A 25,249-nucleotide genomic window follows, 5' to 3' on the forward strand; every position below is an offset into this window, starting at 1 on the left:
TAATTTTAGAACATTTTTTATTATCTCCAAAAAAAAATCAGGCATTTTAAACTTTAAAAAAAATGAAGCAGGTTACATAAAAGATTTTATACAATGAAGTTTAAAAAAAAAAAAAAAAAAAAACAAGAATGAGAAGAAGTCAGACCAAAGGAAGTCCCACATTGCCAACTCGAAGTCAACATCGGTGAAATGATGAAGGTTTCCACTTAGCTCTGGCCTAGCAAAGTGTCTGGGTTCCTAGAAAGGGAATAAAGAACAAAGCACCAAGTACTCCTTTAAAAGCTTAAGATAATTCTAAGTTATTTTATATTCAAGTAACTTTTTTTTTTTTTTTTTTGGTACTGGAGATTGAACTCTGGCTTGACCACTGAGCCACATCACCAACCCTATTTTGTATTTTAGAGACAGGATCTCACTGAATTGCTTAGTGCCTTGCTTTTACTGAGACTGGCTTTGAATCTGCTATCCTCCTGCCTCAGCCTCCTGAGCCACTGGGATTACAGGCATGCGCCACTGTGCCCAGCTTGAAAAATAACTTTGATTATTTCCTTAGGCTTTGAAAGCCGTAAGTATTACTTTATATATATTACTTTAAAACATCTCAATTGCAAAGATATTCTGAGAGTTAGAATAATAAGGCATCTAAATGTTTATGTGCAGATCATTATCTGTGGGATGGGTGGTAAGCAAGTCAATTGGTGTAGCAAGAAATTGCCTGGACTTTTCCCTTCCCTGGGATTGGTGACCAGAGCCACAACTGACATTGGAACATGCTTTAGAAAACTGCCAACCATAGGAGCATGAAGCTGCAAAATGGGCCTGCTTCTGGAGAGCTCCCAGGTCCATTTGAGACTGCAAGGAATGGGAGAGGCTGTTAGGGTACTTCATCTTGGGGAAGCTCTTGAGAATTTCTGCCTTCCCTTCCTGTCCTCCAAGATGTGTCCACCACCCTCCCAGATCCCCAATCCCGGAGGATCTGGACCACAAGGAAAGAAAGAAAAGGTTCAGGAGGCAGACAATCCTAACACCCAATTCCCTGGGACTTGCCTTCCTCAGAGACTGAAGCTTCCATGTAGATGACTTAATGGTGGGATATGTTCACAGAATTATGGAATTCACCCAAAACGTCCTTAAGGGTCCAGCAAGGAGTCAACAGAAGATGGTAAAGTGGTGACTGTAAAAAATAAAACCATTTTGTGTTAAGAACCAAAGCATTCCATTTGCTCACCCAAAAGAAAAAAAAATCTGTTCTTGGGCTGGTGATATGGCTCAGTTGGTAGAGTACTTACCTTGCATGCACAAGGCCCTGGGTTCAATCCCCAGCACCACCAAAATAAATAAATAAATAAATAATCTGTTCTCATAAAAGTTTGAGACCCATCCACGTAACCTCCTTGAGAACATGGGAAATGGGCAGGCACCTCTGCCTGCAGCAACCCACACACACCATTCCAAGGGAAGCTGTCCTTTCTCTACACGTCCTCAAGGTATTCTGCCCCCACCCTGCCCCAGTCCACTTTTTCATAAGTGTGTAGGAGGCAGCAGGTTGGCTCAGATTATAAGGACCTCCAGGACAGGGCAGGAGTTGAGGCTGATTGGCCACATGCAGGAGACCCTCCAGAAACATCATTTGATGGATCTAGGCAGAGGCTCTAGCTGGGAAGAGGAAGCCTTAACTGTCATCTCCGCTGTCATCTCCCCATGGCCTGCTGCCTGCTTTTCCAACTGTCCTCTCACCTAGGAAACCCCAGCAGGGCCAGTGCAGGGGGAGGCTTCCATCCCTTGAAGTTTCAGCTCATGCCTGGGCCGACACCTGGAGAAGAGCCTTGAGAACCTGTATCCAGTAGTGCCTACCTCCCACTGCAGGACCAGCTCAGCAGCACCTGCAGATCCAGAAAAGGTACAACCACGATGAGCACAAGGTTCAGTGCAGTTTTTTCATCACCCTGGCACTCATCACAAGAATTGGGATCAGTGACAGCCGAATGATGCCCAGCACACAGCTAGGGGCCTAGGGACAGAGACCCCCCACACTTGGTTGAGGAACCAGCCAAAACGCAAACTTGTGGTTGTCATGATGACCAGGTTCTCTGTTCTAGTTCCCCACCTAACCCACCACAGACCCCAACACTTTGATTGATCATCTCCAGAGATGAAGAAGCCACCAAGTCCCTCACCACCAGCTAAGGAGCTCTGGGAGGCTGACAGCCAGGCTCCTCTAGCCTGTGCCCTTTGCTTCAGCTCCTGTTGAGGCCCAAGACCTCACCTTCTCCAAATGCTAACATCCTCATTCCCACCCAGACCTTTCCTAGGTAAAATCACCAGTTTCAGCTTTTCCTGGAGATAGCCGAGTTGTTTCCAGTAATGGAATGGACTAGATTTTCTGAATGGCTTTCCCCATGAAAACCAAATAAACTGGATCAAGGGTTTTGTTTTGTTTTGTTTTGTTCTTTTCAGTGTTAAAGATTAAACCCAAGGTCTGGCACATGATAGGTACTCTACCACTGAGCTACACCCCCAGTCCCCAAAAGATGTATTTCTATTTTATTTATTGTACCAGGGATTAACCCAGGGGCACTTAACCACTGAGCCACATCCCCAGCCCTATTTATTTTTTATTTTGAGACAGAGTCTCACTAAGTTGCTTAAGGCCTCATTTAGTTGCTGAGGCTGGCTTTGAACTTGCAATGCTCCTGACTCAGCCTCCTAAGCCACTAAGATTGCAGGCATGCACCACAGCACCCTGCAAAAGATGTATTTTTAAGTATCTCTTTAAATGTACAATAATAATCTACAAAATGAACCTGGATATCCAGGCTGCCAATGATCTGGTCCAATTCAGAGGCAGACCTTTCTGAAGAAGGTGTCAGAAGCTGACCAAGGCACAGGGATGTTCTTCTCCCTCTCGTGATGCATAAGCTGTGCCTCCTCCAGGTACATCCCAGGTGAAGAATTGCTGAACTGAAGTCGCCAAATCTTTCCTTCCACCTTCATTTCAGTTCACCCTGCTCTCCTGTTCTTGTACAGTTGATTTTCTTCTAACCTAAAGAAGATGTTACACTTGTTCTTCTTGGGTGTCAACTTGTTGGTTCAACCCTATCGCTGTACCAGCATTTCTCACCCTCAGCTCTGCTGACACTTGGAGTCAGATAATTCATTGTTGAAAGGGGCCATCCCGTGCACTGTAGGATGTTGAGTGGCCTCCATCCACCAGATGCCTGCAGCACCTTCTCTCCAGCTGTGACAATCAAAAATGTTTCCAGGTTTTGCCAATCATCCCCAGAAGGGGCAAAAAACAAAATCACTTCCCATGGAGACCCACTGTCCTGTGCTGACCTGGATGTTAACCACAATCTCTGCTATACTGGTGGCAAATGCCTGAGGTGGGGACAGGACACATCGTAGCATTGACGTGCAAACTAAGCCCACAGCCTAAAGGGCAGTGCCCAGGGCTTCATCTCATGATACCCTCTTGTGAATCTCCTGCCATCACGTGGCTATGGCTTGTTCCTCCTAAGCGCCATACTTGGCCACTCATTCCTCCTCCTACAGCCACTTCTTCCTTCTTGAGGCTCACTTTAGGTGCTACCTGCCCTCAAAGCCAGCTGCTCCAACCCAGTCCTGGGCTATTCCTTTCTCCAGTGCCAGTACCTGTCTGTACCATCCACCTGCCTCCTTCCTCAGTCCTCACTGCTCAGCAGGGCTGTCCCCAGGAGACCTACCTCCCTAGCCCCTTTGTTTGTAGCAGAGGTCAGCTCATCTCTCTTGGTGGCCTTGCCTCCAGCAGCACACCAGCCCTTTGCTGGCTGGCCTATCTGTGGACTCACTGCAGCTGCGCAAGGGTTGGGTTTAGCAGGAGCCTCTCATGGGTGGTTTGAAAGACAGTTTCAAGGACACAGTCTGTGTTCTAAAAGGTGCTCAAATCTCCAGCTGCCTGCCCTGGAAGGCTGCTGTGTGGAGCCTCCTCAGCCCTCCCGCTGGAGCCAGCTACCAGCACTGACCCCAGGACAAGCACCTCCCTTTATCCACGTCAAAGCCAGAAAGTCCATTTCATGACCTCAGGGGCCCATGGACTACCTGCACATGAGAGTCCCTTGCACTGTGGGAACCAGGACTCTGGGGAACCAGCCTCCTAGAAAGGCCTTTGGTCTAAGATCATAGCGTATGAGGAGCTGGGATGAATTCCCAGGCCTGAGGGACTCAACCCTCCCTGCTGCAGGGCCTGCATGATACCAGGCATGAAAATGGGAGTGAAATCACATGCTCTTGAGAGCTCCAGGTGGGGTGCAGGACCCTTCACAGGTGACTCCAACGAGGTCAGGGTGAGGGAGAAGTTGCCTGACTGCAGCTGGGGAGCACCGAGGCAGAGAGGGCAGGAGCATGACCAGGGTGAAGGGCAAGATGCCCGCAGTTTCCTCCTAGCCAGCATGAAGGGAAACGGGTGGGGAGCGCCAGACTGCAAGTCAGGGCCAGGTCACACCAGTTCATAACCCAGATAAGGAGCTTGGGCTTATCCCTGGGGAAGGGGTGGGGGGACCATGGCAGATTAGCCTGGAGGACAGTCAGTGGAGCAGGACAGGAGGCCCAGAGGGGAGGTAGTGGTGCTGGTGGTGGTAATGGTGCTAGTTTTCCCCCTATCCCCATGGGGCCACCCCACTTGACAGTCCTGCCTTCCCAGCATCTGGTTCTACACTTGCCCCCGGCCCCAAGCAACCATGACTCCCAGAGGAGGGCAGGAGTCCCTTCAGGGGCTAAAGGGAACACCCAAAGAAGGCCAGCGTCTATGGGCCACAGTGCCCCAGCTCCTGGCTGCGTAGCAGAGAACACAGAGATCACAGCCTCTGGGGGCAGCTGCCAGGGCTCAGGGTCCTGCCTACCACTCTCCTTGGCTAAAGTGCTTCAGCTTCCGGATCCTGTTTGTTCGTCTGTGCTCTGTCCATAATTGTGAAGATTAGTTGAAATCATGAAAATACAGCATACACCAAGTGCTCCCAAACTGAATCTATCCAAACTTTCCCCTATCCCTCAATGGTTTCTTTAGCATCAACCTGGGGAGGCTTCAGAATAATCTTAGCCCTGTCTGCTCCTCCAGGTCCCAAACCAGCCTGTCCCCTCAGCTGTACCAGCAAGTGAGGTGAGGCCAGTGGAGCTGGAGGAGGGGGATAGATGCCTCCATGCTTTGACTGTGAAATGCACTCTTGCTCTCATTACCGTGTCAGTTCGGTTTTGCAGAAGTCCTCAGCACTGTGATTAGGCACATCATTAACAATCAAGTCTCCTGTGGTTTATTACCACACTAAACCCTGCATCCCAAGCCTCCTTGTTTTGTTTTCAGGTTTAAGGACAAAGACCTTTAAGGGATTAGTCTCTGGTCCCCTTCCTGGGAAGTGTTTTCCAAGGACTTTCTCCAATCCAGCTGCTGTCCCTACTGCCCCTGACCCATCTGCCCACCATCCCCACTACCCTCCTTCCATTCTCCACTTAACCACAGTGAGACGTACCAAACACACACCTAATTATATGCCCTTCTACCCTGCTCAGGCTGCTTTTAGATTCAAGAACAATTATGGCCTAAAAATTGGTCTTCCTTTCAGCCTGGCATGGTCTCCAAACATCCATGCTTTCTCACCAGTCTCCTTCCTCTTCCTTAGTCTCACTCATCCCCCAGGGACCCCCAGCCATGCCCTTGACACACACAGCCCTCTTCCCTTGACCTCAGCACAGCCCAGCATGTGCCTGGCTGCTTCCCCAGTGTGCTCCCTGGGAGGGCAGTCCCCTTCTCCTCTGGGGTGCTTCTGAGCTACACAGGGCTAGGCCTGCCTGGAACGGTGAGGGACATCTGCCCCGTCCGCCCAGCTCAGATGCTGGAACCACTAATGACCCTCTAAGGGCAGGGGAGGGAGGAAGTGGGGGAGGCAGATAGAAGTTGGGGTGACAAAATCTCCCTGGAGAAAGGTTGATTGGGCCTGGGAATCAGTAGAAAGGCCTTTATATTTACATCTGTACTGTTCGCTGTTGGTCAAACTACACACACACACACACCCCTCCCAATCTGGCTCCTCTGCTGTAGGCACAGGAAAGAGACCTCAGGGCCCAGATTCCATAATAGGTCTGCCCAAGCTTGACCCTCTGCACACTGTCACTCATGCTCACCCTGGAGCTGGGTCCCAGGAACTTCCTGCAAACACGGGCTTTGAAAAGGTGGAAGGAACTCACTGGGTTAAGAGGCATCAGAGGTGGCAGAGCTGGAGTGGGTGGCACAGAGGTCCAGCCTATGGGCTACCAGTGCCCCAGGAGGCTAGCCCTGCCTTTATACAAGTGACTTTAACCCATATCCCCATCATATTTCTGGAGCCTTCGTCCCATCCCTCTCTAGTTTGAGCAAATTACCCAGTGTTTGTGGGTATATGTGTGTCCTCTCTGGTTGCCTTCATCCTCCCAGCCAGCAGTCCAAAGAACAGACCTACTTTCAAGTGTGTGGAACAGAAGACCCTCCTTCCTGGCCTCCTTCCACCTTGAGCAGGGCCTTCCCAGGAAGAGGTGAGAAGGCACATCCCCCAGACCTGGGCAAGGACACTTGAACTCCACACTCCCTCCTCCCCAAGCCCAGGCTCCCCTACCCCCAGTTACCTCACCTGCCTGGCCTTCTGATTCCTTTAGATCTGAGGGCAGCCTGCATCAGGGCTGAACCCCAACCCCTCTTGGTAGCACCATCGAAAGGCCAAAAGGATGGCATCCCAGCTGACTCAGAGACCTGTGACCTCAGGGGGGTGCAGGGAAACACAGTGTCACTTCCAACTGCACCTGCCCTCTGCCACTACCCAGTGGTCTGGGGATTACAGTCCCCTCCTTCCTGGTGAGCTGCATGTTCCAGTATGTGGTGAACCCTCCCTCTCTCCCTCAGCAGCTGAGCCCTCCACCATAGTTGGCAAGTCTAGAACCACCGGATCCCATTACCTCACCAGTGTGAGTTCTACCATTGCCAAAAATGGTGGGAGGCAAGCGACAGCAGGAGCAGACTGGGAAGCTGGGGAGGCCTATGCTGAATAAGAGATGGGCGTTAGGGCAGACCAGGCAGGGCCAGGAGGCGTCCACCTCCACAGCTAGGACAAGTCACATCTGTGGTTCTTCCTGCTCAGCTGCCTGGTATGGAAATCCATCCCCACAGTCGTCCACCTCTCCAGAGAGCATTTCCACTCTCCAGGCTCCTGATGGCAGGGGTCGGGGCACAGGTGCATCCTAGGCCAGGGACTTCTCTGCCTGGGCTCTGCAGTGCCTCAGTTAATCCAGGAAAACCGTTCCTGTGACATCCCCAAAGCCTGAAGCTCTCCAGCTGCCCTACCCCATGGGGGAAGGGCAGGTAGTTTCTGCACATAACTTCCCTCTTCTCTGTCAAACCCAAGGGAAAACCATTCCACTACCTGAGGTCTCCCTTCTGGGAGAGGTCTGGGCAGCCATGATCTTGCCCCCCCACCCCACCTTCCCGTGGGACTGGGCATGGCAGGAAAGGACCAAGCTAAAACTAGCTGCACACCCTACTCACACAGCATGCTCAAAACAGCACAGCCCACCCCCCACCCCCATGCCCCCAGCACCATGCACCCCCACCCCGCCTCCCAGGGTTGGCTGCAATCTGATTCCCAGAGAGGAAACTCCTCAGTCCTCCAGGAACTTACTCTAAGGATAGTACATTTTTGTGTCCCCAAATAAAAAGGGGACTCTTTTGTAAAGCTGAAGGCCAAGCTGGGAGAGCAGCTGGCCCACAGGGACCCTGAGATAGCAATGCCATCACCCCTTTGGTCCTTCCTGCGTGTAAGGCAGAGAGAGAGAATAGAGGACGATGGCTTGTAAAGAGCAGAGCTAAAACAGATCCAGGTTGTTCCTGAGCTGGGCAGGACCAGCTGCCTGGGGTTGAATACTGCGGTGACTCCTCTGCCCAGAAAGAAATCTGCTTGGCGGGGAAGGTCATAAGCCAGCAAGGGCAGAGCCCCTGAATCCGCTCCCTATGGTGAGTAGGCCTGTTGGCAGATATCAGCAGGAAATGGGCTTTCTTGGTCCCATATTATCCCCAAAGCCTGAAGATGTGGTCAGGAAGCTACTCCCCCTCCTCAGAGTGTGTGGAGGGGGTCCTTCCCTTGTCCCCACCAGTGGCCTTGCCATCTTGGGCCTCACCAGCCAGCCTCAGGCAGGCAGCCCCGCCCGCTGGTGATCAATGGAGCCAGATCACATTTCCAGGAGCCTGAGGCCAGCAGAGCTGGGGCAGGGACTGGGATAATGGCCTGGATTGAATAAGCAAATGGAGTGGTGGGGGATGGGTGGGAGTCCGGAAAATCCACTCTGCCAGGGGCCCTGGGGAGCTGCCAGCCCCAGCAGCTCTGGAGAGCAGAGCAGGGGGCCCAGGGAGGAGTCCTTACTCAGGCACCTGGGAGTGGCTGTTCTAGAAAAATATGGAAAAACAGGGCAAAGTGCTTCCCAGATAAACCTCTCCAACAAGCCCTGGTAAGGCTGGGTGGATAAATCCTTCAGCCATACCACAGACTGCAAGCGAGGATTGGGCCCCCTCCCACCCCAGCACGGTGGTTGGCAGGAAGGTGCCTCTATGGGGAGAGCAACCCAGCTGCGGTGGCCTCTACTCATATACTTTCACCCAGAGCTCGTCTGAAATCAGCAAAAAAGAGATGAACCAGAAAGTGGTTATGGCCTGGGTTGCTGGGTGCTGGGACAGGCCCTAGAGGTAGCAGGGCTGGGAGGCACGGAACTGGCTCTTTGCTAGAGCCCACACCAGCACCAGCTAGTCAGGGCTCCACAGAGGTACTGACCTATGCAGAGGCAAAGCCATGGGACAAGCCACAGGGTGGGGGGATGGGAAATGGGAGCCTGTAGGGGACCACCCAGGGGCTGAGGTCTAAGGATGGAGCCCCCTAGAAGAAATACCCTTCCCAGTCAGGCAGAAAGGGTCAGAAATGTGGCCAGACCTTCCAGAAGTTCCAGGGATGCTCCAGATACTGCCAGGGCCCCTCTCCTTAGGGGCAGCTCTCTGTCTAGACCAGCCACCGTGGGTAGGAGCAGGAGTAGATAGAACCAGACCCTGGATATGGGGGACGGGGGGCTGGACCAGAAGGGAGACCCAGCTGCCAAGGCATGGCCCCCTTCTCTTCCCATCCTGAAATAAGCAAGCAGCTCCTTTTTCCTGGAGGTATTTTTGCAAAGGGACACCAGAAGACACCCTAGGAGACTGAGGTTAGGCGTCTCCTGTTTGGTAGCAGCAGAAATAAATGGCCTGACTCCTCTACAGTGATGTCTATAGAGCACCCAGGCAGATGATACTGGTAGCTCAACCATGTTCCTGCTGAGCAGCCAATTGGACCCTGTCATCCAATTGCCAGGCTCAACCACACAAGTCCCTCTGCCCCATCACCTGCACCCACTAGCTCAGCAACCTAAAAATGACTCTTAATGATTAAAGTAAGTTGCCAGCTCTTGCCTGAAGCCCGCCAAGGAGCAGCAGCTCCATCAGGGGCTGGCCCAGTGACTTCAGTGTCCCAGGTCAGCTTGCTGACATCTTGCTGAATGCCAGTCACCAGGGCTTCACATGGGGACAGCCAGGCTTGCAGGCTTTCTCTAGCTTTGAGGGACCAGGTCCAGGCCGCCCAGCCTCAACCTCTGCCATCGGGGGCAGCCTTCGCACCCAATGTCAGCCCTAACGGTGGGGTGTGTGCTTGCAGCACAAAGTCCACCAAGAAGGCCAACTCCATACAAGGTGTGTTATGGTGACAAGAGTCACCTGTCCCTGTTCTGCATCTCACCAATGTCTTTAGAGAGGTTCTCTTCTCAGAGCCTCAGATTCTCCATTTATAAGATGTTTTATAAATGGTACACCCCATAGGGTGGTAGAGAGCCATAAGATTACATATATAATGTCACCATAAGATTACATACATAATGTCACATGGATAGCAGTGCAGACTCAGTGAGACATAGCCCAGATCCAGGGACACAGGAAAATATCTAGTGTGGATGTGAAGGAACACTCCCCCTGCCCCAGAACACTCCAATCCAGCCCCACCAAATCCCCCCTTCTCTGAGGGCCATCTAGAGATAATCCATTCCATGAGCGCCTCCAGGGACAGCGACCTCACAAAACATGGAGGTTGACTATAAGGATACCCCCACTGCCTAGAGCTGCCTTCCTCAGAACATGCAGCAGAAGGCCAGGACCCGTGTTGCCACCCAAGGTCTCACCCCAAGGGTGTTCTGGGAGCCAAGCTGGGCCTCCCCAACCTATGGCATCACTCAGGTCAGCCCTACAGATGGCGACCCCCACCCCCACCCAGCATGGGCCGCTCCATCTGCTGGCCTAGCTCAGATTGCCCTACTCCTACTCCACTGTGGCCCCAGGCAGTGTAAGGCGATCTGGCTGCCCATGGGGCTGGGGCTGCCTCACCCAGCAGCAGGACCAGATGGGCCATGGAGGCTTGAAGACACACACCAGGCCCCGACAAGGGTGCAGAAGGAGGCGGCCGCTGCAACACCTGCTTTTCCCATATTGGCACTGCACATGATTGCTCAGAGCGGAGAGACACAAGCAAAAATGTGCTAGTGCCAAAATCGGCCAAGCAGATGGGACTGGCACAAGCCCTCTGGGGACACACTGGGCAAGGTCTTTGCATCCCTGCACCCCTTGAATCAGCGTCGTCCAGGCCCTCTCGGAAGCAGAAGGTGAGGCACTCGCGGATCTGTCTCTGCTCTGTTTATGGCCCTTCGGTAATTCACTGACTGAGACTGTTCACAGTGAATTCTACCAGTGCCATACACAGAACAGGAGTCAACTCTCCAGCCCGCTGACCCTGAGGAGAGGCCAGCTGCCCCCAACTCCGGCTCCCAGTTCCCAGCAGCCTGAAGCAGAAGGTCCAGCTCCAGACCTCCCAGCCTGTCTACCCACTTGGGCCCCCACCAGCTCTGCAACTGTGCCCCCACCACTGCCACCAACCACAGCTCAGCAGCCCTCCTCACCTTTCTTTACCATCCTGACATGCCTTCTCAACCCAAGGTGACCTTCAAGGACACAGACAGAGGAGTGGAGAAAGGCAGATATGGCTTCACAAAGGGTGGAGCAAGAAAGAAAGCCTATCAAGGCATTCCTATCTCAACCCAAAGGCCTGCGACCATCCACCCTCACCTAGGTGGGGGTGGGGTGGAGGTGGGTCCAGACAGTTCATCTTTTTGTCAGTCCAGCCCTGAGTAGCAAGCAGTTGCCAGATCTTCTCTCTACCTATCATGACAGGCCCCACCCGGCCCCAAATGAGCAGTGACAAGGAGGACATCTAAGATGCCTCTCCTGCCTCTGAGGCCAGACACCAGCAGCCCCAGCTCCAAAAGCTTTGGTCTCCAGCAGCCCCCATCCTCAGCTGGCCCTGCAGCACAGGCAGAGCCCCGGGGTACATCCAACCTGCTGCTCATCCTACCCTCATCCCAAACCTGGCTGGGCTGAGCATCACGGCTGCCTGGCTCGGATCACAGCAGAAGGCCAGCAAGAGGGCAGGAGGGTGAGAGGCCTTTGTCAAGGAGGAAGCTTGGAGGAGCTGGAGACTTGCTGCCCTCTGGCAAGGGGAACAGCTTCTGGCTGGCTGAGGGGACTGCAGAGGAAGGCAGAGGCCAGGGAGTCAGGGGAGGGGCAGGAGAGGTTGCATCAGTGGTTGCCAGAGCGGCTGCCTCCAGAGAAGTCACCGTGGAGGCTCCTGCCTCTGGTGCCAAACACCCTGGGGAAGGAAGGGAGAGGAGGGGAGAGGGAGGATGGTTCTCCGGGGAACAGGCGCCCAGGACAGGAGGGCTAGGTATTCTACAGAGCAGGCACTACGGTCTCAGCCTGTTCCACACCAGCCTGGAGCCCAGGGGCAGAATGGCTAGAAAAACACCTTGGAAGGGTCAGAGTGAAAGTTCCTTGATCCAGAAACTATGTAAAACTTCTTGGTGACACAACCCCCAGGAACATTCTCCCAATGACCTCAGGCTGCCCTTAGGCAAAACCCTCAACTCAGGACTCCACCCTCCCACTCCAGGGCCTCCCGGTCCTGCTTCAACACAGGCCTACTGCAGGACTCTGATCCTCCAGCCCAAACATCTCCCCAGGGGCCAATCTGGCTTGATAAAAGTGGTGGTCCCAGGAAATCACTTCCTGATCTTCTGCTTCAGTTTTTCTCACTAAGTCTTTGAACTCTGCCTAAGAAAACGGGGACATCACCTCCTAGCCTGGAAGTCATAGGGGTGTAGCAGAGAATGTGGATTAAGTGGAGGTAGGTAGTTGTCAACAGGGTTTAGGGTATGACCCAGGAAATCACTCAATGGACCCCTTGAAATGTAGATTTGTGGGCACACCCAGAAATCTGCATTTCAGTAGAAACCCAAACAATGCTCCAACAAGGAAATGAGAATCCCTTTTGAACAAATGTCTTGAAAATTCCCAGGAAGTCTCAAAACCGGGGACCTAAGGAAACAGAATCCTGATTCCTTTCTTTTTTTTCTTTTCTTTTTTTTTTTTTTTTGGTGTGTGTGTGGGGGTGGTGCCAAGGTGGGGAGAGGTGATTTGAGGAAGAAAAAACAGAGATGCTTTGCAATCAAGAAGCAGGTCTCTGCCTGAAAACAGAGGACTGGATTCTGCTGTCCGGGCTCACTCCCAGTAGAAACCATAGGAAGAGAAGAGCCCTATAATAGAAAGTGGCCCGACAGGCCTGCTCCCTCTCACTCACTGTGGCATCTCTCTGGAGAACCCCGGTCCCCTTCCCTCATCTTTACAACTGATGAGGGTGGAGGGACAGCAAACAGCTTACAAAGCCAAATCCCCTCCAGCCTCCCGTTCTAATCAGCAGGACGAGGCTCCTCCCCTGCGCGGCCTCACCCCTCCTAACACAAATGCCGCAGAGATCAGTGCCGCAGTGCACCGGCAGCGCCACACCCGCCTCTGAAGCCCCGGTCCACCCAAGAGGCAAGCAGTAACTCTTGGACCTCAGTGGGGTGGCCTTGGGCCCTAATGAAGCAAGATCTCATAGCTCTCCGGGAACCGGGCATAAGGGAAGCTTGGGGACATAAGCAACAAAAGCCCCGCTGGAAATCTCAAAAAGGAAAGCAGGCCCAAGATTTGGGGCCAGTCCTTAGAGCAGCCTCTCCTGTCCTCCCTGCAGGCCACAACCCTGACCTTGAGATCAAAGAGACAAAAATCCACTTCTGGCAGTGGAAGACAGTAGTCTCCTAGTTCTGCGGGACATGAGCTCCTGACAATGAAAATAACGTCAGAGCTGATGTGCCAGGGAGATTTGCAGATGGGTGGAAAGGCTGGGGTCTGCCCAGGATGTATACTTTCAACACCTTACAAGGTCTCTGCTAGCACACCCTCAGCCCACTTAAGTTGGGCTCAGCCCCACCCTCCTGAACTCCACTTGGACCTTCTGACGCTTCTCAGAGTCCTCCTTTCCCTAAAGGTTTCTCTCCCCTGGCACCCACACCCAGGCGCAATGGGCTGGCCCCATGCGCGTTTTCTGTGCTGGTGGCTCCCCGGACTCAAAAGTCACAGGGCAGTGGGAATTCAGGTCTCCTTCTCTATCATGCAGCCCTGTACCTAGATAGCTCTCTGCATGGCTTCCACCTAACGAATATGGAGCCCAAGTTCGCCACCCACAACCACCTGGGGCCTGTAACCCTCGGTCTCCATCGAATGCGCTGGGGCCCAAAGGGCTGCGGGAAGCCAGGTCCTCAGACAAGCCCAGGGCGTGCCCCAGCCAATTTGTCTTCCTAAGGAGGTCCCCCGCAGTGCCCCAAGTGGCTTTCAGCTCAGCTCAGACCACCAGCGCCTCATTAATAATCTGGATTTTTGGAGTTGCGCCGGCTAGCTTCAGGAGCCACTGAGCCACGTTAACCCGCCTATGGAGAAAAGGAATAAACGAAATTCTCACAATGACACTAGCACACTGAAATTTTTTCTTCTTTGCGAAACGCGGACTCCAGAATATCCTCTATGCCACCCCCAGGAGCTTGAAGGGGCGACCATGAGCTGTGAAGAAAGTGGTGGCTGCAATTCCACAGCAGGAGTCCAAACCAAGGGCCTCCTGGACACCCGCCTGAGGCTGAGAGGTGGGCTCATCCACAGTGAGACCACACCCGCACAGCACAGAGGCCTCCCGACTCCAGCCCAACTGGCTTACTGAGGGACAGGTGAAAGGTGAAGCACTCTCGGCAGAGCTGAATGACCCGGAGCGAGGACCAGGGTCTTTGTGCAGGCATTCCTCCACCTACCCCGCAGAAGGGAAATCGGGTTCCCTTAGTCCTCAGGAGTCTTGCAAAGGCAGTGGGGTGAGGATGGGGGCGGGGTGGGAGGTTGATTAGGGCACCTCCCTCTCTCAGACCCTAATCTCTGAGCCCGCATTACCCGTTCGGCCACCGCAGGTATTTCTAAGTACAGAGTAGGGACACTAAGACTGGAGAAAAGGAAAGCGAATGACTCAGCCCCGGAAGGCTCGACGGAATTGGGCGATCCCTGACTGCACTGACCTCCTAGGATGCTCTGGCCGGCGAGGCGCCCAGGCGCGCCAGACGGCAGCGAACCTCTGAGCAGGGTTCAGGGGCCGCAGGTGCTGACCCAGCCCTAACAGGAATGGGAGCGGGTACAGGAGGGGGCGTCTCGGCCGCGCGCTCCCAGACTCCCAGGACTGATGGCCGACAAGTGGAAGCGAGCTGGAGGTCAGAAACCTGCTTTCCCCAGGGATAGGGCGGGGCTGGCCCGGGGCCACGGAAGCAGTAACTAACCTGCCACGAAACCCCGAAAACCAGCCGAAGAAAGGAGCTCTCCGTGCCGGAACGCTCCCAGCAGCCGGCGTCGCGGCCCGCCTCCTAGCCTTGCGCTTCCACCGGGGCCCACCAGGGCGGCGAAACGCCAGCGCGACCCCAGTCGGATTCCTCAGGGAGGTGGCGCTTGGGCCCGCGCCCATAACGCACGTCGCCAAACACAATCCGCACCCCCAAACTGTCGCTGCCCGGATCCTGGGTAACAGGGCTGAGCTCAGGGCACAAGCAACTGGGAACCCTGACCCCTGGATCTTTGCCCCGTGGACACCTCTGCCGTAGGAGCCCGAAAGGGCTAGAAGTCTGCACTGCCGCGTCATCCCCGAAGGCCGGCCGCGCAGAACTGCCTCCGCTGGCCCGGCCGCCCGCCCCCAACCCAGGTTCTAGCACTGCTGGCCCCGGGGCACCCGCCTCCACCTTCTCTTCCTTGCTTAGAGCAGGCTCCGCCCGGCCCCGCCCCGAACACTCACCTGCGCCGGCTCGGGGCTGGGCGCACTGCCGCCTCCCAGCTCCGCGCGGGGTCCACACGGGAAGAACAAGAAAAAAAAGGGCCCACGTTTGGAGCGGGCCGGATGGATGGAACTTGAGGCGCGCCAGGTTGGGCCAGGGCGGCGCCCCTAATCTCCACTGCCCGGGCAGGAGGAGGCGGCGCCCCAGCGCGGAGCCCAGAAGGGGAACAAAGAGGAGCCGGGATGGGGCCGCGCGCTTCCTGGGTGTCGGGTGACAGGTCTGCAGGGAAAGGCCCCGGCCGGGCCACCTGAGGAGCAGACGCCTTCGCGCGGCAGGCAGAATGCACCCTGGTACTAGGGCCCTAGAGGCCGTAGAACAGGGTGCACCGGCCTGCCTCCGACCGCGCAGACGGAGGGAGGCCGGCGGTCTTTCGGCGCGGAGGCGCTGGGACTCGACCGAGTGCAGAGATAATGACTCCAAGAGGGTTTTACCGCCCCCTGTGCCCCGCCCGCCCCCCGCGCCGTGCCATTGGCTCAGGTGCCGAGAGGCGGGGGAGGGACAGGAGGCGGGCCAGGGATGATTCACCTTGAATGTGGCTTGGGTTGGTGCGCCACGCAGGGCACGCCCGACGGGGACTGCAGAGACGCAAGGAGCCCCGCCTGCTCGTCCAACCCCTCTGGGTTTGGCCTCAAGGGGTCCCATCGCCCACCTTCTATCCCCGCCTCCTACCTTCGGGCTGGGGTTCCACTAGCCGAGGTGCGCGCCCCGACGCCCTGCCACTCCACCACCCTCCGAGCCCGAAGCTAGCCGAGGTGTGTGTAATTTAGCATGCTTGGAAATTCGATTCTGGGCTGGGGGGAGGGGAGGGGAGTTTGGCGGCGGGGCCACTGCGGGACCACTAGACGGATCTCACAGTCTCCCAGCAGAAGGAGGCTCAAGGCTGACCAATCTCAGAGGACGCGCCCAGACCTGGGGGTCCAGGACTGGAGTGGGAACAAGAAGCTCTCCACTATGTCCTCACCCACCTTTGCCCAGTTCTGCTACCTCACAGGTGTCTGGCCACCGCCGCTGGCGGGAACAAAGGCTGCTTGTCCCGGAAGGGGGAGGGGAAGGGAAGGCGCCCCCAGACCCGTTCCCATCTCCCTTTCTGCCCCCGCCACCACTGCGGCAATGGCTCCCCCGGGAGGGGGCGGGGCCGAGCGGGGCTGGGGCGCGGACACCGATTAGATCCTTCTCGACCACTGTTGCTCAGTTACCACCCGGAGTATTTGAAAAGGGGCTCGGGTCGGATGCTCCCAAACTGTCAGCATTGGGGTGACCTCTTCCAACATCCTGATCACCGGAGCGCCCCGCCCCTCGCCGCTGCTTTGGGCGTCCTTCCCAGTCGCTGCCGCGCCCGGCCGCCCAGACGACAGTTCAAAACCAGATTAAAATAAAACGCTAATCCGCCTTCCTCCCTTTTAGCTCCTAGTTGTTCCAATGGACCCCGGCAGATCTGGTGGCCTAGAAACCTCTAAAAGGCACGTCAGGGACTGGGGGGCCTTAGCGGATTCCTCCGCCAAACCTAAAGGCCCGTTGCGCTGAGATTGAAAACCGTTAGCACCCTGTCTTTGGCTCGCGCGAAGGAAGGGGTTAAGTGGAGGGAGAGTCAGTCTCCCCGCCCCCCGCCCCTGCTGAGCCGCGGGGGCCTGAGAGTGACCACGCAGATACTAACCCTTCTATACTCCGGATTCCTGGGCAGGGCCTGCTCCAGCCATCGATGTTGCGGATAGATGGGTCAGGAGACAAGACCCACCCCAGGTGGGATGGCCAGGCGAGTCTCGGTACCGGAATGTCCCTCTCCCCACACAGCCGAGAATGAGAGGTGATGCGCCAGAACCCGGGCAGAGGAGATAATGAAAAGGGCACAATCCAACAGACCAAAAGAGGGGGCGGTCCCATATTAACCCCTCCATGACCCACTCATCCTCTCCCATCCCCATCGCCCTGAGCCTTCCTGGCGGAGCCCCCACCCGCGCCCTACCTGATCCCCAGACCCTTAGGGTACTGGGCGGCCTAGGCGCTGTAAGCTCCAGAACACTGGCCACACTGGCTGCGAGCGGCCTCGGCTGCCTGCTGAGCCCCTTTATAGCGTGGGCCCCGCCCTCGGGGCCCCTCCCTTAGCCCATTCACCTGCTGTTGAGAACCAGACACCGCACAGCGGAAAGGTAGCCTCTGGCCTGCGCGGTCCGGCCGTCGAGGCTGCCTGCACGGGGGCGCAGCCGAGACGGATCTAATTTCCACCTTTTCTTAAATGCGCTGCTGAAAGTCGAGACGGTCTCGGCCTAGGAGCCAGCGACGCTTCCTCCCCCCCGCAGCTCTCGGCGCACCCGAGCCCCCAGCCTCACTCTGGGAGGGGCCGGGAAACTGCACCCGCAAGGGTCTCATGCATATTTTAGGGAGCAGGCTCGGGGGGTAACTGGAGCTGGACCTGGACGGTGAGAGGGCGGCCCCCGGGGACCCGATACCCAGGATCTCTTACGGCTCGGGGCTCTAGTAGGGGAAGAGGTGGCTCTGGCCGACCTTGGGTCCTCAACTTTCTTGGCCTGTGGAGCACACTTAACGCCCACAAGCAACCTACCCTCCTCCTGCAGTCTGATGTCTGCCTGCCAGCTGCGGCATTTCCCTCCTCCTAAAGAGATCCCTTTCCCCTACGACCCACTCTGCTGGGAGTCGACCCACTCTGCTGGGAGTCGTGCTCCCCGGGATGCGTAGTTTTGGGTTTCCTGACCCTCTCGCCAGTTTTAGGAAAGGTTTGCCTGTCCTTCCGGCACGCAGAAGGCTCAGCGCCTTGCCCTGGGGCCTCAAACACGGCCCTTCTTTCTTGCTGAGTGTCTTGTCCTCAGGCTCTCCTTCCTAATTCCTAACCCCAGCGCCTCGCCCTCTACATGTCAGTCCCCTGGTGTTGAAGGTGTTGGGCGAAGAAGTAACCAACTCACTTTCCTCTCTACGTGCGCCAGAGCTGGGCAGAAGGGTGTCTGGGATACCAGCCTCCTCTCAGGCCTCTAGAGGTAGTTCTGAGGGCTGGGGGTGTGTCTCAGTGGCCTAGCAGACGCGAGGCCCCGGATTCAATCCCTAGTACCGACCCACACCCACAAAAGTCAGGTAATTCTGACATGGCCTCTGGAATGGTGAGGTCCTCGTGCTAACCTGGGACCATATTGCACTAGTAACATAACTCCAGTGAAAAGAACCCCGAATTTTGTCCTTTTCTTTAGCCCCGTTTTTGCTTTGTCTTTCTGGACTATTTGAAGTGAGTGTGTGTTTTTTACCTTACGTGCCATTTCGAGCGATTCACTTCACCTCTTTGAGCCTCAGTTTCTCCTTTTGCAAAATGGTTAGAAGAACCCCGACCTCTCAGGGAGATAAAGAAAATACACGCGTGAGCATGCGATTACTTGGTGACCCTGGGATCCCTGCACCCTCGACACGCGACCATCAGCTGGTGCCCACCCCCCGCCGCGGTATTCCAGGTCCCTGGAGCTGCCCCCTCCTAGACTCGTCCACTTTGGTAGCCAGGATGCTGGCCTTTTGATTTTGGCAGAGCCCCAGGCCTCGGGAATCTAGATGCGTGTGGGTCGACACTTCCAGGGGTATTTGAAACCCAGCTAATATTCTAGTATATTTTTTTTAAGACGGTGTATCTGCATCTGTGCGTTTTTCTCCAGGCGGCAAAGGGCGCTGTAGGATTCTATTTGCCTGAGCCCGGGGGGTACTGTTCGAGCTGCCAGGGAGTGGAGTGGGATTTGGGGAAAGAATGAGAAATAGAAAGAAGACCGACAAAAGAAAGGCGATTCTGTCTTAAGGAATCGACCCAACTCTTCAAAAGAATGAGGAAAATATAAATGATCGTTATATATCCTGGAAAATATCCTGGGTGTTTAGTGAAAAGCGCAAAGGGCACGTGGGCTCCTGATTGTGTAAAAATATAAATGGGGCAAGGGTTTAAGCATGAGGTTTGTTATGCACAAAAGGGCTCCTCCCGAAGGACTGAAGACTTTTTTTTTTTAAGGACTTCCTTTTATGGCCTTCTGGACTGTTCGAAGCGAATGTGTGTTTATTATATGCTTGTATTAAATTTTCGATTTAAAAAAAATGCTTTGGGATGTCGAAGCCAGGACGGGTGGAGTCCGAGGGCGAGGCGCAGAGTGAGTGAAGGGACTGAGGCTGCAGCAGGAGGGAGCCGCCCGCGCTCTGGCTCTTGGGGGAAGTGCTTCCAGAACCTCAGTCCAGTGAAAGCTCGCAGTGGGAGTGAAGAAGGGGACCTGGCGGTTTCTCAGCTCTAGGTCTTTTCCCTTTCCCTATATGGGGACCCCCAGACTGAGTTCGATCCTGTGCCTCCGAGGCTCGAGAGTCCACTGCAGAAGATCCCCAACCGGAGTAGGACGGGCGGGATAGAGGGATGCATCCAACCCCAGTCGCCTCATTTTTAAAATAAAGCTAAAAACGCCCGCCGCTCATTTTTCTGGAGAAGTTGGAGAGGATGCGCTAGGGAAGGTGCACTAGGAGCCCGGCGTGGCCCCGCTTCTGCTTGGGTCCCTCCGATGCTGGAAGCGTAGTTTCCCCACCCGCGACCAGCTGGGACCCGGGAAGGGGCCCCCACCCTCCCGCATTCACGGTTCTCAGACTCCAGAGCCCGCCTACCAGCCCTGAGGCCCGGGGATGACGTCAGGGATCAGAAACACCGAGGTTCTAACCAGATTGTGTCTGCAGTTGGGGGATTGGCCCCCACAGCCTTCAGCAGATTATCCAAAGGTCGGTGACCCAAATATGGTTTTGGCCACAGGCCATGTTTCACTCCCTGTGTCCAAAGCAGAATTTAGCAGAATAATTCTGCCCCCAAACCAGGCAAATGCTTTTTCGGGCTGGGGATGCCTGGAGGAGTTAGGTCTTAAATGTTTCAAATTAGAATGATCTTCGTTATTCACCTTCCAACCAGGATTCGTTGGAACCAGGATTCCTGGTGCCTGCCTGAGCTTTAGTTTCTTCTGTGGAGTGGGAGCTCGCGCAGATCAGAGAACGACTGGGGGAATCCGTCGAAATTGTGTTCTTCCCAGCGCCTTGTGGCAGCAAAGCGCTTCTTGGGGGACAGTTCTTTTTAGTCTTGCCGGAATGAAGTTGCCGCCTTTCTAGAATGAAAACGTGCTCCTGCCCCAAGGGTTCTGTGGAGGGGACCTGCGTTCTGTCCAGGGCCGTCGGGTTCTTTCCTCCCCATCCCCACAACCCGGCTTTTCCCCTTGCGCATCCCCTCGGCGTCCAGCGTCGTGGGCGCGGACATCTCCTCCACGCCCTGCAGCTGCCAGCGCTCCCGTGGCTCTCAGCCCCGAAGTCTTGGGCTTTGGTTTTGACTAACTGCCTTAGTATCCCTCCCGGTTGCTCCCAGACCCTCAAACTCTCCCAGGGCCCCATGACCCAAATATGGTCATGCTCATTTGTGGTGGCCGCTGAGTCAAGCGGGCTAAACTGTCGTTTTCTTAGGTGAGAGATCCGAAGCCCAGCTAGGCCCCAAATTCTGGGCAGAGCCGCACCAGAGCCCAATTCTCTGGATGTCAGCTCCGGAGTCTTTCCACAGATCCACAGAGAACTCTTGGAGCCGGGTCAGGAAGAAATACTGCAGGGCCGTGCGGTGGCGCACGCCTATAATCCCAGAGACTCTGGAGGCTGAGGCAGGAGGATGGCAAATTGAAAGCCAGCCTCAGCAATTTAGCGAGGCTGTGTCTCAAAATAAAAATTTAGAGGGCTGGTGATATAGCTCAGTGGTGAAACCCTACTGGGTTAATTCCAGTACAGCAAAAATATTTTTAAAGTTAAAAATTAAAAATGATGGGGCTAGGGATATAGCTCAGTTGGTAGAGTGCTTGCCTCGAATGCAAAAAGCCCTGGGTTCAATCCTCTGTATCACAAAATAAAATAAAATAAAAATCTTTGAAAAAACTTTTTAAAAAATGGTGAGGGACCTGCTTGGGTGGAGTCCCGGCAGGTTCCCTGGGTAGCCTCTAGCTAAGGGGGCCAGAGGAACCTTAGGAACTGCAGGGATGTTCTTGGGGACACACCTGAGGGGAGCATTGCCTAGAAAGAGGATTATCCTGGGGATGCTGCTTGCAGGCTGACAGCCCCTCCTGCCTGGGGAGGATTCGGGGTTGTGGGTGGGAAATAGTCCTTCACAGAAGACAGGGGCAGGATCGAGGACCACTGCCAGTTGGGAGAGGTGAGGGGCTGGTAGCATTTGTAGCGTTTAATCAAGAGCAAAAATCAAGACTTTCTGAAGCTCTTTGATCTCTCTTTGATCTGCTCTTCTGGAACCTCCAACAATAATCGGAATCCAGCAGTTGGTAATCGAACCCTCGCCCAGTGGGAACCTGCTTGATAAGCCCTCCCAAGACCCAGGGCCAATGAAGCAGGTGGGGAAGCTCCTTCAGCAGCTGCCAGGCTGCTAGCCATTCAGAGTAGAGGCTGGGTGGACCCTGGCCCCGGCCTCCAAGGTGGGCGGCTTGGGAAACACCATTCCTTCAGCATGAGTCCCCAGTGGTGCCCCAGAGGGGCAAGGGCCCTATCTGTCTCCATCACTGTATCCCATGCCTTCCTATAGGAAGGTGCTGGGTGAGTCAGGGAACGCCAGGGTCCTGCTGTGAAGAGCCACTAGAAGAGTGAGACCCGTTCTCCCTGCCACACTGAGAGGAGGCACAGACTACAGGCAGAAAAGGGGCCAGCGCTGTCTCTGGTCTGTTCCTCTCCACCACAGCCTCCTGCTCTGTGTCACCCTCCTTGGCTAGCAAGGTCCAGCCTGGGTTTTGTCTTGGTAGATCATTTCCAGGGAGTCGGAGACTCTTCCGTGAACTTCTGGGCATGGGGGGCATCTTCTTCTCATTCTCCCTTCTCACAGGCATGAGCCTGGGAAGAGCTGATTCTCTGGCTGCGCTCCCAGCAGGTTCATCTGTGCAGTGAGGACCAGAAGGAAGCCCTGGAATTAGATCTGTTTAGCAGCACTGGTCTGGAAGTGCTCCTCCTGTCTTCCTTCATCCTTTCATTTTTCTTTTCCCACTCACACTGGGGAAGTATGCTCTAGCCATAGAAATGGAGGCAGAGAAGCTGGCCATACTTGGACTTCACACTAAAGCCCAGCTGGGCCACACACGTGGCTTCCACTATGCACCAAGGGGCATGGGGTGTCGGATGTCTCCTGCTGGTTAAATTAGCACATGAGGATACTCCAGAAGCCAAATGATCCAATCTTAGAATTCTGGATCACAAAATGGAGACTGTATGGGCCTTCAGGGGGCTGACATTCTACTTGAGATATGAAGATGTGTGTAGCTCCAGCTGCATTGAGAGGAACCAACACTGGCGAGGGGTTCTCTTTCCAGCCGGAGCTGGGTGGAGTGGTCTGTGATTGAAGGGCCACCAGACCCGGCAACTTTTGACAATGATCCTCTCCTTGGGTCCTACTCCCCTTCAGAGCCCTGCTGGGAACAGACACAGAAGCTCCCTACAGGTGGCAGGAGGGGTGGGTGAGCTTGGCTGGTGTCTGGGAACTCCTCTCCCGCTGCCCCCTCGCAGGCAGGGCCTGGGGGTCTTCCTTCACCACGGGCCTCCCTTGGGCCCAGGCCTTGGGTCCCCTCCATTTTCTGCTGGAGAGTCCAGGAGCTGTCCCCCCCTCCGCCCTCGCCTTCTCCACTTTGTTGTGTCCCCATCACACATGCAAGCCTCACCCCTAGGCCACCTGCCAGCTGATGGGGTCTCTGTAAGGAATTGATTTCTACAAGTCCCTAAAGTGTTTCCTTAGCAGTAAATCTCCTGCCACCCAGGCTTTCTGCTCCATGAATGATTTAGCACCTCGGAGGGATTGGAACCATCTTCCTGAGAGTCGGATGGAGGCCTGCAGCTGCCTCCAATAGCACCAGCCCCCCCTGCCATGGTGATGGATGGTCTCTTCTGCCCTAATGGGGAGAGGAGTGCAAGGGCTGTCTGCGAGGGGATCTGGCCATGACAGTAAGTACCCATCTGGCTCCACGGACTCCTGGTTTGGGGTCTCACTGATGGGCCAGCTAGCTAATTGCCCTCAGAGGTACCTTGCGAAAGAGCCTAAGTCTACCCCTTTGTCCTCAGCCCAGAGGGACCTAGGCTTGTTTCAGAGCAAGGTTTGTCTTTTCAATTCCTAAAGTGCTTCAGAGAAAGGCATTATTTCAAGTGCCCTCTTCCCTTGCTCTGGTTACAACACACACACACACACACACACACTCACACACACGTACCGTGTTCACTTTTTTTTTTTTAGTTGTAGTTGGACACAATACCTTTATTTTATTTATTTATTTTTATGTGGTGCTGAGGATTGAACCCAGCGCCTCGCATATGCTAGGCAAGCACTCCACCACAGCCCTACCATGTTCACTTTTATCAAGATCCTTCTCAGGAAGTTCATCATTATATCCCACCATCACCTTTCCTGCTACACAGAAAGCCCATTTTTCTCAGAATCCATCTGGAACTGACAGAGAACAGCTGGTCATTACTGGCCATATGCTAACCCTCCAAGCACACATGGGAATGATAGCTGGGTCTTGGTCCCTCCTGGTCTTCAGATTCCTCCCCACCCCCACCATCTTTCCTCTAAGCTTTAATGACCCTGGTTCTCTCAAGTCCACCCTTTTTGGGAAAAAAAAGGCGGGGACTTGCCAGTCAGCATCCCAAGGTCACCCACTTCTTCAATGGACGAGGAAGAAATGAAGAGGGTGGCCCCCAAAGAGGGAGTGGCCTCTGCCTGTCTGCATCCCTGACTCAGAACAGCTTCCTGCCCCTTTCTCCTCCAGAGACAGCCACTTGAGACTGTGGTGGGGTGAGCCTGAGTCTTCCACAGAGGGCGGGGCGCAGCATGGTAAGGGGTGGGCTCTGGTTGGTTTGGACAGCTTTGTTGAATTATGATTTACATAGAATAAAATGAATCAATCTAAACTCACAATTAAATGAGCTTTGTATCTACCTTTATCTGACCTACGAGAGCAGTACTGCACCAGCAAATGGAACATTTCCATTTCTCCAGGACTTCCCTCCTGCCTTTTGTGGTGATCCCCTCCCCCTACCACAACCCACACTATCACTCCAACCCCAGCAACTACTAGTCTGCCTTCTATCACTGTCATTTTGCCCAGATTCCATTTATATACAAGCATGGAGCATGTGACCTTTTGAAACATCATAGGGAAGTACCACAGTCTCTTTGACCATTCCTCAGTTAATCAACATTTGGAATGTTTCCACTTTTTGGTTATTTTTAAAATTTATTAGTTATTGATGGATCTTTATTTTATTTATTTATTTATATACGGTGCTGAGAATTGAACCCAGTGCCTCACACATGCTAGGCAAGCGCTCTACCACTGAGCCATAACCCCAGCTCCATTTTTTGGTTATTATGAATAAAGTTACTATGAACATTCATGTACAAGTCTCTGTGTACATATGTTTCCAACAGAGGTGGCACTGATAAGTGTTTAACAACGGGCTGTCTGGAATGGGGAAGCTCTAACTTGTAGTATTTGGGGGTTTCTGGGATGTAAATACTCCCATTACACCAATTCACAGCTGTGGATGATTCTAGTTGGGTGTGGTGATATCTCTTTTTTAAAAAAATATTTATTTATTTTTTTAGTTTTCGGGGGACACAACATCTTTGTTGGTATGTGGTGCTGATTATCCAACCCCGGGCCGCACGCATGCCAGGCGAGCGCGCTACTGTCCCCAGCCCGTGTGTGGTGATATCTCATGGTTTTAATTTGCATTTCCTGAGGATTGGTGATGCTGAGCACCTTTTTGGGTGCTGGGAGCGTAGGTGTGAGGGGGAGGGCCCGGCTCCACAGTGTGGTGAGGCAATGTTGGGAAGCAGGTGCTACCTGCAGGGCTCTCGGAGTCCTGGAAACCTGAGGCACTT

At 54.5% G+C, this 25,249-nt stretch overlaps 1 protein-coding gene, 1 long non-coding RNA gene and 1 other non-coding gene across 22 annotated transcripts; 2 read left to right on the plus strand and 1 right to left on the minus strand.

The window, feature by feature from the left end:
* Positions 1-18,275, minus strand: LOC110598734 (uncharacterized). 20 transcript variants are annotated; one of them, XR_013435339.1, is made up of 6 exons: positions 17,306-17,323; positions 16,997-17,121; positions 2,805-3,238; positions 1,738-1,883; positions 1,048-1,174; positions 1-237 (listed from the first exon to the last, which is right to left on the minus strand). XR_013435339.1 is itself a non-coding variant. In XM_078040522.1 (6 exons), the coding sequence occupies exons 1-3, from the start codon at positions 15,982-15,984 to the stop codon at positions 3,039-3,041; spliced, it is 804 nt and encodes a 267-aa protein (XP_077896648.1). In that variant the 5' UTR covers positions 15,985-16,950; the 3' UTR covers positions 1-237; positions 1,048-1,174; positions 1,738-1,883; positions 2,805-3,038. The 20 variants fall into 20 exon arrangements, 8 of the variants coding, with proteins under 8 accessions (XP_077896648.1, XP_077896652.1, XP_077896650.1 ...); XM_078040522.1 differs by lacking the exons at positions 16,997-17,121; positions 17,306-17,323 and adding an exon at positions 15,303-16,950 and having other exon boundaries at positions 2,805-3,043; positions 3,122-3,238; XM_078040526.1 differs by lacking the exons at positions 16,997-17,121; positions 17,306-17,323 and adding an exon at positions 14,797-15,291 and having other exon boundaries at positions 2,805-3,043; positions 3,122-3,238.
* On the plus strand, positions 1,259-1,331 carry Trnaa-ugc (transfer RNA alanine (anticodon UGC)). Its single transcript has one exon. It is a non-coding gene; the product is annotated as a tRNA-Ala (tRNA).
* On the plus strand, positions 15,672-24,759 carry LOC144375454 (uncharacterized). Its single transcript, XR_013435348.1, has 2 exons — positions 15,672-16,094; positions 16,198-24,759. It is a non-coding gene; the product is annotated as an uncharacterized LOC144375454 (long non-coding RNA).
* The last annotated feature ends 490 nt before the right edge of the window (positions 24,760-25,249 follow it).

The sequence above is a fragment of the Ictidomys tridecemlineatus genome, chromosome 2, assembly GCF_052094955.1.
Source record: "Ictidomys tridecemlineatus isolate mIctTri1 chromosome 2, mIctTri1.hap1, whole genome shotgun sequence".
NCBI lineage: Eukaryota > Metazoa > Chordata > Mammalia > Rodentia > Sciuridae > Ictidomys > Ictidomys tridecemlineatus.